The sequence below is a fragment of the Diachasma alloeum genome, unplaced genomic scaffold (genome assembly GCF_001412515.2).
Source record: "Diachasma alloeum isolate Michigan unplaced genomic scaffold, Dall2.0 Dall_scaffold_00550, whole genome shotgun sequence".
NCBI classification, from domain to species: domain Eukaryota; kingdom Metazoa; phylum Arthropoda; class Insecta; order Hymenoptera; family Braconidae; genus Diachasma; species Diachasma alloeum.
The window spans coordinates 170,683-186,938 of NW_021680682.1; the positions used below are offsets into that span (position 1 = coordinate 170,683).

General features: G+C 35.3%; 1 protein-coding gene across 1 annotated transcript in view; it reads right to left on the minus strand.

Moving 5' to 3' along the window:
- Window positions 1-10,273, minus strand: part of LOC107043161 (transmembrane protease serine 9) — an 80,124-nt gene extending 69,851 nt beyond the window's left edge. The window contains exons 1-2 of the mRNA XM_029126469.1: window positions 9,954-10,273; window positions 9,625-9,839 (exon numbers count right to left, since the gene is read on the minus strand). Coding sequence (XP_028982302.1) covers window positions 9,625-9,839; window positions 9,954-10,011 — 273 coding nt within the window. The 5' untranslated portion in view covers window positions 10,012-10,273. The remainder of the gene's footprint in view (window positions 1-9,624; window positions 9,840-9,953) is intronic.
- Window positions 10,274-16,256: the final 5,983 nt, after the last annotated feature.

The following is a 16,256-nucleotide window of genomic DNA, read 5'->3' on the forward strand; positions in this document are numbered from 1 at the left end:
TATATATATATATATATAATTATACAAGTGGTTCGAAATAACCCCAAGGTAGAGTATCTGTTGTATGAAGTGAAATCATACGTTTATCATCTTCCCAACTCAAAACCATCTTCTGCTAGCAGATTGTGTGCACCTCATGTTTTTTTACTCTGGATACAATTCTGATTCCTGATAATGTGCTCATTACCAAAAAGACAATTTTTATAATCATTGAATGTGCTTTTCCTGAGTGTAGCAGCTTTAACACCTTCAGGTTTCTTCTTAACTTTCTCATCATTCAACATCCTAAACGCGTATGTTCTAGCTCGTAGACCTACAAATTCAACCGTGATTCGACCATTATTCTCATTCTTCATGAGTCCTAATACTTTCTAGTTTGTGAGCGGCATTCTATACTCATTATTCTCTTTATATTAGTCAGATGTATCGAACATGTTCATGTCTTGTTTTGTAGACTCATAGATATTTGGTACTTGAAACAGATAGAGTAAGCTATCTGTATCGGTAAATATGAGTTTTGCTAATCCCCCAAATTTACACTCAACTTAGTTCTGATAGAAGTAATATATAATCGTTTTTGATAAATCGAGGATCATAAATCCAATATGGATAGGTTTCATGAAATATACGGATGTTCCATTTATTCATTATCATCAAACACCACACAGCTATGGAAATTGGGTTTTGCTATCAATGCTTTTGCTCCATATCGACCAATTCAATGTGTGAAGAGCTTAATATCTTTCTGTTTTCTAGCATTTTCCATAGTTTTTCCGAATACATCATTATTCATCAAATTATCAAAGTTCTTTTCGAATCCATTTTTTGACTGCTGTCTTTTCATAGTATTCAGATCAATGTAAGATTCCAACCAGGGCTTCCGGTTGAATTTCAAAACACGATGAATATGCTTTAGTTTTATACCAAGAGCTGTGTATTGCTTCAAGTTTAAATAATGTATTACATACTTGNGCGGTAATCTATCCTAAGGGCTGCCTCTTGCCCCCCACGCTCGTTGACCTCTGGGCCCCACCTAGTCTCTAGTGGCGTCCCTGTGACGTAGGTCCCAACGTGGCAATTTTGGGAGAGGGAAGCATCTGGCACGGGAAATCGGGGAATTTTGGCGACTCAATGAGGGGAGGGTAGTTTGTCCCGGATTAGGACTCGGTGANATTCTGATTCCTGATAATGTGCTCATTACCAAAAAGACAATTTTTATAATCATTGAATGTGCTTTTCCTGAGTGTAGCAGCTTTAACACCTTCAGGTTTCTTCTTAACTTTCTCATCATTCAACATCCTAAACGCGTATGTTCTAGCTCGTAGACCTACAAATTCAACCGTGATTCGACCATTATTCTCATTCTTCATGAGTCCTAATACTTTCTAGTTTGTGAGCGGCATTCTATACTCATTATTCTCTTTATATTAGTCAGATGTATCGAACATGTTCATGTCTTGTTTTGTAGACTCATAGATATTTGGTACTTGAAACAGATAGAGTAAGCTATCTGTATCGGTAAATATGAGTTTTGCTAATCCCCCAAATTTACACTCAACTTAGTTCTGATAGAAGTAATATATAATCGTTTTTGATAAATCGAGGATCATAAATCCAATATGGATAGGTTTCATGAAATATACGGATGTTCCATTTATTCATTATCATCAAACACCACACAGCTATGGAAATTGGGTTTTGCTATCAATGCTTTTGCTCCATATCGACCAATTCAATGTGTGAAGAGCTTAATATCTTTCTGTTTTCTAGCATTTTCCATAGTTTTTCCGAATACATCATTATTCATCAAATTATCAAAGTTCTTTTCGAATCCATTTTTTGACTGCTGTCTTTTCATAGTATTCAGATCAATGTAAGATTCCAACCAGGGCTTCCGGTTGAATTTCAAAACACGATGAATATGCTTTAGTTTTATACCAAGAGCTGTGTATTGCTTCAAGTTTAAATAATGTATTACATACTTGTCTTTCGGGAAGAGAGTGATCGCTAATTTAGTATGTTTGCTCTCTGGAGGGATGAAATATTCGGGACAGAGCGAAAAATCTTTATATAGTTCATGCAATTCTTGACGATATTCCAAATCGACTTCAAGAATATATCCAACTGGAGAATCATCTGCAGCAATGAACATGTCTACAGAACCAGTAGCAATCCATTCAAATGAATCACATGGCAAACTGATACTCATAGCAGCCCCATATAAATTGTTCACATCATAATACATCAAATATGATGTTTCTGACGGGGGATCATAATATTTCTCACCCATAAATGGATTATTAGCATGGGTATATCTGTTTGAACATTATGATATTCCACCTCTAATACCTGTTTCAATAAATAATATCATTTCTAAATCTGTAAAAAGCTCTAAATTTACCTCTGTATATTTCAGCATATTAGCATCAAAGGCTAATTTACGTGTTGTATAATAATGCAAAGGGTCTAATTCATAAGTGGAAAGGCAATTACCACGGAAAATGTGAAAAGGACCAACTAACAATAAGAGATCAGTTTGTAGGTAGAGATCTGAATACTCCCTCAATGTTTTGATATTGAATGCACTCCAAACATTAAGAGCATGTTGATCATCTTAATCAGATATCTGCTCGTCAGTCATTTGAGAGTGAAACCCTTCTTTTCCAGGCAATTCAGTTTCATCCAATTTACCCCAATTATCCACATGTGGACGTCCGCATGAAAAGGGACCACTTTGTCGATATAATGTTATGTGTACTCTGATAATATTGATAACATTTCGCACATTTTCAGCTAAAAATGAGCTTCATGGGGTCAAAAATTACGTCGTTGGAGAAGATGGAAAAAAATTTAACATTGTTGAGTGAATATCTCGGAAACTAGAATCCTTTTTCATGTGGACGTCCACATGTATTCAAAGGGAAATACCCCCTTTCTACTCAACAGATTGAATTTAGCAGAATCAGGTTGATATTTTCTTGTTATTTCTTTATGATCGTTATCAAGTTAATTCGCTAATCTCTCACGACTACTACCCATGTGTGATGTCCAGAATTTTTATAGGAAAATTGAATGAAAAATAATATAGATATAGACATAATGCAAATTAATAAGTCAAATAATTGACGAAACATTTCATCACTTGAACTCAATAAATCCAAAAACAATGGAATTGAGAGCATCAGTGATGAAATGTCTCACTCAACATGCCCCCGTTTCTCAATATCAAAATTCGTAGATGGAGGAATGGTTGAGAAACAATAAAACAAAAACCCCAAAAACCGAGTGAACTACTTTCCTGAAAACGATTTTGTTGGAAAATATGATTTCAAATAAAATTTGATTCATCTATGATAGAGGGCAGGTTCATCGTAGAAGCTTCGAGAAGTTGAGAGAACGATGTGTGTAACGGTTTTGAGTGAGGATGACGCAACAGGAGACTGTCTGAATAATATTGTTAATTTAAGGTTTTTCTAAGATTTAAATAAAGAAATTGAAAGTTGATAATATGTGGATTATTCGAACATGGTAGCAGAGCGTGGTTAGTAAACAGAAAAAAACATTAAAAGAAGTGTAAAGACTAGTAGAAAGTGATTAAGATGTCCGGGAAGAACGACGAGATCCGATTGCAAGTGTTTGATAGGGAGGAGTACGCGAAATGGAGATTCAAGCTGAATCCTTTCCTTGAATGGAAAAAATGTGATGAAGTGATTAAACTCGATGAAAGACCAGAAAATATCACGCAAGATATCTGGAAGGAGAAAGAATTGAAGGCTAAAAATTACATCGTTAATAGCATCACCCTGACACAGCTAAATCTGATTATCTCCAAGGAGACAGCTAAAAAGATGTTACAGAAGTTGGATTAAACGTATTTTGTTAAAAACAGTACAATTAAGTTGTTGAAGAAGAGGAGACTATTGGACTTGAAATTTAAAGAAGGTGATGATCCACTGGAATTTTTCAATCAGTTTGAGAAGTGTGTAAATGAACTGAAAAATGCAGGTAAAGCAGTAAGTGAGGAGGATAAAGTGAATTATCTACAGTTGGCGTTACCGGAGAGCCTCTCACGGATGGTAGACTTAATTGATGCGTTACCAGTAAAGGACAGAACTGTTGAATTTGTGAAATCGAAGTTACCGGTGGAATTTCAGAAGAAAGACAATGCAAAAATGGACACAAGGAATTCAGCTCAAGCTTTCAGTTCACAGGGACCGAGGAACGCTCGTAATGCACGAGGTGGTCAGAGGGGACATAATGGATTTGATAACTCGAGGTACAATAATAATTATCATTATCAGCAACAACGACCAAACTCAGAGAAACCAGTGGAGAATCAAAATGAACGAAGTAGACCACCAGTGGGATGTTACAAGTGCGATGGGATTGGACATATAGAGCGTTATTGTCGCAGTAATTGGACTATGGAAAACAGACAGCCGAGGAGTTATCAACAGAGGAATACGTCTTCACGAGTCACTGGCAATATGGCAGAGGAGGAAATCGAAGCCAAAAATTCGTTCAACATTGAAGTAATGACAACGAGCACAGGTGCAACCAGAGAGAGAAACACAACAATGACTGGGTAACATGGCTTTTAGAGAGCGGTTGTTCTGATCATATTGTTATACAATTTTTTTTTTGAGTAAGACGTTAAAGAATCCAATTGACATAAGAATAGGAGATGGTTACTCATTAAAATCAGAGAAGATCGGCAATATTAATGTGAAATTTAGAGTGGGTAACAAACTCGTTGAAACTGAGATAAAGAATATTTTTTATGTGCCCAATATGAAACGAAATTTATTGAGTGTCTCTAGTATTTTGAAACAGAAGAATCGAGTAATATTTGAGAATGAAAAAGCTAATATTTTTAATAGTAAAAATCAAGTGATTGCAAAACTTTTCGAAATAAAAGGACTAAAGGTAGATGACGAGACAGAAAGAGTGAAGTTGTACAGTAATTCCATTGAGGGCAGGATGACTGCCAAAGAGAAGTGGCACAGCAAACTGGGTCACCCAAATTTTAGAGATTTAAAACATATATGTGAATTACAATTACTAGATGGAGTCCCAAAGACAATTGAGAATGAAGTTCTAAAGTGTGAAATTTGTCTATCGAGTAAAATGTCTAACATGAAGTTCAAGAATGAGAGAACTAGAGCCAATGATTTATTGAAATTGTTCATACAGATGTAAATGGGCCAATAGCTCAAACAGGTATCAATGGAGAGAAATATTTTGTATCCTTCATCGATGATTTTAGTAAGCTTGCAGTTGTTTATTGTATAGAAAACAAAAGTGATGTTTATAGTCAATTCGTTGATTACATGAATACAGTACATACTTTAACTGGCAAAAGAATCAAAAAACTTCGTTGTGATAATGGTCGTGAGTTTATTAACAACAATTTGATGGATTTACCTAAAAGAGAAGGCATTTATGTGAGACCATGTCCTCCCTATACGCATGAATTAAATGGCGAGCCCGAGAGATATAATAAAACAATTATGGACAGAGCACGATATTTGTTAGCAGAAGGGAATATTGATAAGAGTTACTGGGTTGAGTGCATTTACACAGCAGCATATCTGGGTAAGAGACTGATTGCAAATACAAAGATTGATAAATCTCCTTATGAAATATTTTTTAATAAGAAACCAGATGTCACTAATCTACGTATATATGGAAGCAAAGCATATATAAAAGTACCCGATGAGTGCAGGAAGTCAAAACTGAATCCAAAAGCAATGAAAGGTATCTTGATTGGTTATACAGATATGGGTTACAAAATATTGGTGGACAGAAAGATAATAATAAGTAGAAATGTACAATTCATTGAGCAAGACACGAAATATATCAAATTTAACTTGGATGAGTTCGATGAAAATAATCAGGAAGGAATTGTTAAAGACGGTAATGTTAAAATGGATAAAGATGAAAATGATGAGATTAAGGAGGTGATAGAACATAATGATGAACCAGAAATAGCTAAAACTCCCATGAGAACCAGGCGAGAGATTAAAAGGCCAAAGAGATACGATGATCATGTAGTTTACATAAATTATACCAATGTTAGTGTACCAGAAACTTATGAAGAGGCAATTAACAGTCCTGAGTCAAAGAAATGGATTAATGCAATGGAAGAAGAACTAGAGAGTCTTAGAATAAATGAAACTTGGTCAGTAGTTGATACTCCTGACGATAAAAAGATCATTGAAGTTAAATGGATATATACAATCAAGTCTAATGGAAAGTATAAAGCACGGGTAGTAGCTAAAGGGTTCCAAAAAGTTTTTCAGGAGAATGAAGAGATTTATTCGCCTGTAGCGAAAATGCATACATTAAAAATTCCACGCTCAGTTGCTTGTAATAATGAATGGAACATTCAACAAATGCACGTTCAAACTGCTTTTCTCAATGGAAATATCAAATCTCAAGTTTATATTTACCCACCTGAGGGCTATCAAGTTAATGGTGAAAAAGTTTGTTTATTGCAAAAGGCTTTAGGTGGGCTGAGAGAGAGAGAGTCCACGAGACTGGTATGAATGTTTCAATGATTATATGACAAAATTAAACTTAGAGAGGTCAAAATACGATTTTTGTTTTTATACAGGCGTGATTAACAATGAGAAATTATATGTGATACTGTATGTTGACGATTTGTTGATTTGTGGATCGAGCGGAAGAGGGATGCTTAAACTTAAATTATTATTGAATATGAGGTTTCGTATGAAAGACTTCTGACAAGTACAACATTATGTGGGCATTGAGGTTGAGTATCATCAAAATGGGAAAGAATTAGTTTTACACCAAGAAAAATACCTTGATAGTCTCGCAGAGAAGTACCAGATTCAGAATTCTAAGAAGTATGAAACACTCATGGAAATGAATTAGAATTAGAGCCAGCAGAAATGACTGATTATGAGTTGGAGTACAGAAATTTGATTGGAGCTTTGTTATTCATTGCTAGTGGCACACGTTCTGACATTTCTTTTTCGGTAAATTATTTGAGTCGATTCCAAAGTAGTTACAATCATGAGCACTATCAATATACACTAAGAGTTCTAAAATATTTATACTAGACAAAATCACTTAAATTAGTTTATACCTCAAACTCAAAGACAACAATTGATGCATACGTAGACAGTGATTGAGCATCAGATACTATTGATAGAAAGCCGACTACTGGAATTCTTATTAGAGTTTTTGGAAATGCTATATTATGGAAATCACTCAAACAGAAGGTAGTATCAAGAGCTTCGACTCATACTGAGTATTATGCACTAGTATGTTTGCAAAATGTTTGCAGAATTTTCGAAAATGTTTACAAAATGTTTGCAAATGTTGTTAAACATTTGCACATGTTTAGGACTTACGGGGAGTTCCCCCACCGTGCAAGTAAATAGGTCATCAGCCCGAGTGACTCATCGAAGACGTCATTCATCTCGAAATTTCCGCGATTGTGGCGGCAATATCCCATTTTATCCGTGTATCCACAGGTTTTCATAGTATTATATTTCATACAAGTCCCACCAGGACGGTTCCCCCACCATGCGAGTCGATGAGTCATCGATGACGTCATCCTTCTCGAACGTTCCGCGACGGTGGCGCCAATATCCGATTTCATGCAAGTTTCAACAGGTCATCATATTTCACACAAGTCCCAACAGATCTTAGAGGGATTCCCCCACCACGCGAGTCGATGACTCATCGATGACGTCATCTATCTAGAAAATTCCATGACGGTGGCGCCGCCACTAGTATCATATTCCATACAAGTCCCAACAGGACTCACAAACTACCCTCACCACGTCCCTGAGCTGATGAGGTGACTCATCGATGACGTCATCCGTCTAGAAAATTCCGCGACGGTGGCGCCACCATTCCAGAACCTTCCACGCCTTATGGCGCATCTGGTGGCGATTTGGCGAACTACTATACAGAACCCGCTTAGCATACCTACTGAGATATGGGGCTGGGAAAGAAGAGAAGTAATTGAAAGAGTACAGAGTAGGTATATGAAATCCTGTATGGGCCTGTCAAAAAACACACCAGGATATATTTGGCGATTAGAAGCAAATAACAGAAGTATCGAGATCGAAGCGAGGAGAAGGGCTGGGTCGTTCCTGATGAAGTTATGCCTCATGGGAGACAATAGATGGGCGAGAAAATGCTTAAAGGAAGAAATAAGGACCATAAGAGACGGCAGCCCGACTCGATGGGAAAAAAGTTTGAAAGGAGCACTAGAACGAGTTGGAGATGGCGAACTATTAGAAATGCGTGAGGGAAGAGAGCTGGGGGAAGTGGAGCAAAAGCTCAGAGAGTTGGAGAAAGCGGTAATGGATCAAGAGATACAGACTGACTGGGAGAATAAGGCGGATAGTTCAAACTACTGCAGCTATTTCTCGTCCACCAAAACTGGAACAAAAATAGAGAAGTACTGGCACAGGAGAGGACTAAAGGCAGATAGAGGACTAAAGGCAGAGGATTTGGCAGAAAGAGACTTGGGCTAGATGGAGATGTGGCAATGCATTGAGAGAAGGTAAAGGCGGCTATATGGATACCAAATGCCAGGCATGCAATGACTCAGTAGAATCATTGAAGCATGCAATAAGCTGCGAGTTGGTGATGAAAAGACTAAAAGTATCAGATAGAAACTGGTGGACAGACTTGAGAGGAAAGACAAACCAAAGAAGCTGGAGGAAGGAGTTCCTAAATGCCCTAGCAGGCGAAGTAAATGTACCGTTATGTGGGGCTAGCTAAGATAGAGAAAGTGTTGAAAGACTACGGTGAAAAGGAATTGTAAGAAACTAGAAATTGCACAATTGCTCAAATTGTGATGCTGTGATATTACCACAAGTTGTTATACATTATTGACATTATTGACATAAAAACAATTTATTGGAGTGTTATTGGAGATATTTACTTATTAGCCTGTGTAGATGCAAAACTGTAACAGTAGCATCAAGGAAATGAAGTATTCTATTCTATTATGGGCCGGTTGCACTAAGCCCTGTTAGCCAAATAAACCGTCAGAATAAATTTCTGTCTGGAGTAAATTTATTCCACAGTTTGACAATTTTAGAAATTTCTCGTAGACTACTTTAATTCAGCCATTCGGTCGGCGATATCGACAAAATTCTTGATAATTAGTAGTATTATTGGCAAATCGTAATGATACATAGATACACCACGTTTTTTGGGGAAATACCTTTGATGAACCTTCGATCCAAATTGATCGGCATATTGTTTTTATTTATCCCGATAGCGGAATAAGGATTTTCTTAACTGGGCTTACCGCAGCTGTGCCTATATGTCGCAAAACCAGGTCTTTACAAGTGATTTCCTCTGTAAATAGAATCCTCGTACCGTAATTAGAGAGATATCCCCAAACAATGCAATCGTTCCACGAGCTATTAATTTTATGAAAAAAAAAATGCATTTATGAATTTATATTGACGGATATATTCTCTACCAAATTCTCTCAGCTGTGAAAGAGCTCTCAACATTCTCCACGGAATCTGCTCGTTTTAGGAATATCTTTCAATTATATACTGAAATATTCTCGTCAATGCTTCATCACGGTGTGAGTAAATATTAATGATGAAAAATTGAAATTACTTCACTGGAACAGCAGACTTTCGCCTCCAGCCGATCATATCCACAATTAGCTCTCCTCAACCTGTCCAAATCCTCATTCGTGGGATGTCCAGTTTGTCTGAGAACATCCACCAACTCTCGACATCTACTAATTTTTATACAAGTCCCTGCTTTTCCCACGGGAGTCCTACAATTATCTCCCCCCTCGCGGAACATTACTGCGTCTCCTTCAAGCTCTAATGTTCGAATTCGAAATGTACGAGTCAATTAATGAGAATTCTCAAATGAAAATGAATTTCACTTTTCTAAAACTACATAATAATTTATATCAATTGAATTCTGAAACTCACGTGCATTTATTTGTCCGGCATTAGTCATCACAAGGACTACCATCACAGAAAAAATCATTTTTCATCGGAAATTTTTTACATTCCAGGGGAAATATAGGATTTAATTTCATTCACATGAATTATTTATCTGCACTACACTGTCAAAACTATTGAAAACCATTCCTAAGATCTCGGTACTATCAGCAATGTAATAACCCCTGCAGTGAACTATCATTTTTCTTCATTTCATTTATACGTCTGTCTTTATCATTCCCTGGCCATCCGGTGATCACTGAGTTGAATGAAAAATACATAAAAACAGTTCTATAGTCTGGAAACACACTGAGTCAGTGGGCAATGTGACGATGCGTTCCTGCGGCCTACATGGCCTTCGAATTTACCCCACTTCACGGTGAATTTTTTTTTAGAAGAAATGCTAATTAATTTTCTAGAAAATCAGAAAAAGGAATTCTTGGTAATTGGAATTCTCATAGGAGCATCGGAGAACGTCTGGGTCTTGGGGAGAGGGTGGCCTTGAGGCTGATGTTTAGAAATTTATGGATGGTATTTCATGGCCCCAAGTCCATATGTTTAATGATTAAATATGAAAAGTGAATGAAAAATATTCAGAACATATACATGTTGTTTTCATTTTAATGATTAGTTGAAATTTAAAAATTCTAGGCTACTCTAAATATCCGCATTATGACACATTCACTCACTCACTCGATTTTTTCACTCGATTTTTTCATGAAAAAAAAATATTGAAACCATTTTTAAAATTATTCTTCACATCTGTGTATTTTACTTTTAAATACCAAATAATGGTGACCTTGAATTGAACATTCTGATACATGTTTCATCCTGAAAAAATTAAAAACCTACCGGGAATTTTTTCTGATGAGTTACGTTGGATTTCTGGGTAGATGACTGAGCTTGCTTTCAACATACAGATTAATTGTTTAAAAAATCCCACATCACATATTATACGGGAAATACCCATTGCTCGGAGGAATGATTACCAATAATCCGAGAATTCCCACTTCGCTGTGACCTCGACTCTGACCTTTTGATACTATAATGAACATAATACAGTTTCCATATAAATTCACATAAATAATAACTCACCCATGACTCAACCTCGAATTAATTAAGACAAGGATAGGAAAAATCATTCTGAAAGTCGTCAATTCAGAGGGAAAATATAAAATTTCCATCAACCAGAAAATTACTTTTTCGTGGATTTATAAACTAATTACCGATGAATAATCATTTTCATCACCCGCATTCAATACAATCACAGTGACAGAATTATCATTAGTATAGTGAGGCATAAATTTATTAAGAAAAAGAAAAATCACTTATTACTTTCCGTTCAGTAAAGAACTCAAAAATTAATGAGTTTCTAATTCATAGGGCAATACATAATAAGGGCTACAGAAAAGGTTACGATAAAATTTTAGCTGGTTTTGTACCTAATACAAAAATGTTCATGCCCCTGCGGCCCCCTGGGACCTTTAAGGTCATAAGGGCCATAAGGGTCACAAGGCACAACAAAGTTGCGAGGGTCAAGAGGGTCAAACTCCCTTACCTAATTATTTGATTATAAGTTATTTTTTCTTTTTTTTCATGGCAATGCCATGGCAACGTCCCTCAGCAGCGCCATGGCAAAGGCCATGGCCGTGGCCATGAACATTTTTGTACGTGCGTTCACTTCAGAGATATTCTTAAAAAATTAAACGATAAATTCAGTTGCCTTATCTCTTTAAGGATTTCCTCTTTAAAAACGATAACCTTCTGGAAATCGCTCAAAAAGGTTGAAAAGTGTACTCTTTGAAGATTTATGCAATAGTTGAAAAGTTGTTATTGTGGATCTTTTTTCAGAGATAACTACTTGTGAACATTTTCCGATCGAATATGTAATCAGATAATAATTGCCTCTGATGTAACAAAAAAAATAGTCTGAATTATTTTAAATTCAAATTATTTTCGTTTCTTATCATTATTAGAACATTTTCGGTGTTCCACATCTGTCAGTCAGCCAAGTACCGTAGAGGCCAATAACCATCATCTGATAGATAGCTAATAAACAATACATTTTCAAGGCCATTTTGACATACTCTGTCCACGACAAAAGTCACAAGCAGAAGGTGATTTTTAGAAGCTTGTCAATAATACTGCTTATGCATGAATTTTTCGAAATGTATCTTTACATAATTTAATTGAAAAGTTTGATGATTGGAAATCTGCAAATACAGTGCGGTCAGTCCGCAACCGATGGCATAAAGATTGCCTTAATTCAAGTAGGTTTTATTTCGAGAATAGGTTTAGCAGAATATCTCGGAATCCAAAAAAAAGATCAAACTCTATAAGGATCTTCTTTTGCAGAACATGAGCTGCAAAAAAAAGAAGGGAAAAATCCGAAAAAAATTGAATTGGTCAATTGAGGTATCTAGAAAATTATGATATATTCAAAAATGATATGATATCCGGAATCTCCACAGAAAACACATTATTTCCAACAGATGAACAAATTTTTCCCATGTTAAATGAAAATCCCATTGTACGATGTTGCCGAAAACTCGATAAATGCGCTCGGGTAGTGTAGAGTGAATTCGGCAACGTTTGAGGCTAAATACATGGCGACGAGTCCCTGGGGAGGTGACCAGGGTCTTATATGGTAACCAACTAAGGTTGAGAATGTATAGGCATCAAGTTCAAGGTGAAAAATTCAAAGCAAAAAATATTCAGAATTCTTGCATCTCAATCCTTTTTATCGTAATTAAATATTTCAATTGATTAATGACAAGTTGTCAGTGTCTCAATTTCGTATAAACTTCCGGATATTTTCCAAATTTGTACTCCATCCATTCAACGTGACGAAATTTTTTCTTTTCTATAAAAAAAAACATTTATTCATTAAATGGATTCCGGAAGAATGACTAGATTATCTCATAAACGGGTCTCCTAGTTTATTTGAAATTTTTACATCATTTTGGTTGCTCATTCTTGAATATAAAAATACATTAAAATTACCTCATCATTTCATGAATTCAGGTGTAGAAAATCATCCTGAGGAATCAACCAGAATGGCTGCACCCGCGAAAAAATGTAATAGAAAAACCTGGCGAATTCGCTAAATAATTCTATGGGATTTCTAGTAAAGTTTCTGTTAGTTTGTGGTCGATTCTAGTGAAATATTCAATAGAATATATTCAATAGAATTCGATTTTTCTATACAACTTATTTTATTGAGATATTTTCTATAGAACTTCCTCCGCTTAAATTTTCCAAGTTTTTTTTATTTTCTTTTCTTGATGAAAAGAAATGAAAAATAGAATGAAAAAAAATTTTGAAATTGGAGCCGCCGGAAATTCTATAGAAAATATCTCAATAGAATAAGTTATACAGAAGAATAGCATTCTATTGACTTATTCTACAGAATAGTATCTATTTAACATTTCAATAGAATTGGCCGAAAAATAATAACAAGTTTAGTAGAAATCCAATACAATTGTCTACCGAATTCGCTAGGTTTTTTTATTGAATTTTTTCGTAGGTGTGATCGATCATTGATCCGGAAACGTTTTCATTATCATTGGATTAGCATGAACTCTTAATCACAATCATGAAATTGATTTGTAACGAAATTCTTAAAGTAAAAACAATCATCACCTCAGTCCACATAAGCTTTTTTTACTTCGTAGGTAGATACTCATACGGAAAAAATGAATAGAAACAACTAACGCAACTACAGGAAATTCTATAGCGCCTCCATTTAAAATTCTATTAGTTTTTCTCCGAGCCTATTGCAAGATACCATAGGTTTATTGCATGTTAGAAAAAAATATCCAATAGAAAATATTGTCTAGGATTAATCAATACATTTCTATCTTCCCAGACAAGTTATTCTGTTGAGATTATTTCTATAAGTAAAAGAGAAGGAAATAATGCCGTGAAAAAAACATTGAAAAATTTGTGCGTAAGTATTGCTGTACAAAACATATATTATATAATTTTTTAAAATTCTTTTTTTTATTATGCTAAAAATTTGTGTTTTAGTTTGAGATACCGACTAATGGTGACCTTGGATTGAACCTTCGAATACATGTTTCATCTTAAAATGAAAGGTTCTCTGAAAGAATAAAAAGAATGCAAAAAAAAATTAAAAACATACGGGGAATTTTTTTCTCATGACTTACTTTGAATTTCTGGGTAAATAACTGAGCTTGTGTTCAAGGTACACACTCTTAAAAAAATCCCACATTACATACTCTACGGGGAATAACCATTGCTCGGAGAAATGATCACCAATCATCCAAAAATTCCTACACTGTTGTGACCTCCATTCTGACGAATGATATACCTACCTATTATATATTATATGTATTATACATAGTGTATAATGTATAAGTGATACAGAAAGATCAAAATTTATAAAACTTTTCAGTAAAATATTTTCTATTAAAAATTTCTACAAAAAAACGCGTACAATAACTGCAATACTTTTCTAGTGAATGCGCTAGATTTTCCTATAAAATTTTTCTCACGTGTATATTCATATACACAATTCAAAATATTCAATTTTTAAAAGATGGATATGAATTGTGAACATATGATTTGTGAATTTTGTTGTTCTACATAGAAATATGAGTAAACTTTTGTTGTACAGAAAATAATTCTCTATAAAATGACTTCTATTTGCAGAATAATCTACAATATGTGAAATGTCACGTATGAAAAAATTCAATAGGCTTATCCTATAGGACTTCCTATAGGATTTCCTATAGGTTTGCCTATAGAACAATTCTATGGAGAATTGAAACACTTTCTATAGGATTTCGTTCCCAAGTCTGCGGGAATTAAGATTTCCTATAGATGAAAGATCTATAGAGGATTCTTTGTAGGATGACTTATAGGATTTTTTATTCAGGGAGAACATTGTTTAAATAACCATGGAATATCTATAGGAAAGATGACTATGGGAACTAGGCCATAGCAATTCGTTTATAGGGAATCTGTTCATGGGAATTTGATTGTTTATAGAAATTGTTCCATGAATAACCATGGGATTTCTATCGGGGAGATGTCTATGGGAATTGAGCCATATGAAGTCTTATAGGGATTCGAATTTTTTATAGAAACTTTTCTATGAATAACCGTGGGTTTCCTATAGGAAAGATGACTATGGGAAGTGGGCTATATGAATTGGTGTATAGGGATTTGCAATTTTCATAGAAATTATATTCTATAAATGACCATGGGATTTCTATTGGGGAGATGTCTATGGGAAGTGGGCCATAGGAATTCGTTTATGGGGAATTTGATTGGTTATAGAAATCGTTCTATAAATGACCATGGGATTTCTATTGGGGAGATGTCTATGGGAAGTGGGCCATAGGAATTCGTTTATGGGGAATTTGATTGGTTATAGAAATCGTTCTATAAATGACCATGGGATTTCTATTGGGGAGATGTCTATGGGAAGTGGGCCATAGGAATTCGTTTATGGGGAATTTGATTGGTTATAGAAATCGTTCTATAAATGACCATGGGATTTCTATCGGGGAACAATTTCTATAAACAATCAAATTCCCCATAAACGAATTCCTATAGCCCACTTCCCATAGACATCTCCCCAATAGAAATTCCATGGCCATTTATAGAATATAGTTTCTATGAAAATTGCAAATCCCTATACACGAATTCATATAGCCCACTTCTCATAGTCATCCTTCCTATAGGAATCCCACGGTTATTCATAGAAAAGTTTCTATAAAAAACTCGAATCCCCATAAACGAATTCCTATGGCCCAATTCCCATAGACATCTCCCCAATAGCAATCCTGTGGTTATTCATAGAACAATCTCTATAAACAATCAAATTCCCCATAAACGAATTTCTATGGCCCGATTCCCATAGACATCTCCCCGATAGAAATCCCATGGCCATTTATAGAACAATTTCTATAAACAATCAAATTCCCCATAAACGAATTCCTATGGCCCACTTCCCATAGACATCTCCCCAATAGAAATCCCATGGTCATTTATAGAACATAGTTTCTATGAAAATTGCAAATCCCTATACACGAATTCATATAGCCCACTTCCCATAGTCATCTTTCCTATAGGAAACCCACGGTTATTCATAGAAAAGTTTCTATAAAAAATTCGAATCCCTATAAGACTTCATATGGCTCAATTCCCATAGACATCTCCCCGATAGAAATCCCATGGTTATTCATGGAACAATTTCTATAAACAATCAAATTACCATGAACAGATTCCCTATAAACGAATTGCTATGGCCCAGTTCCCATA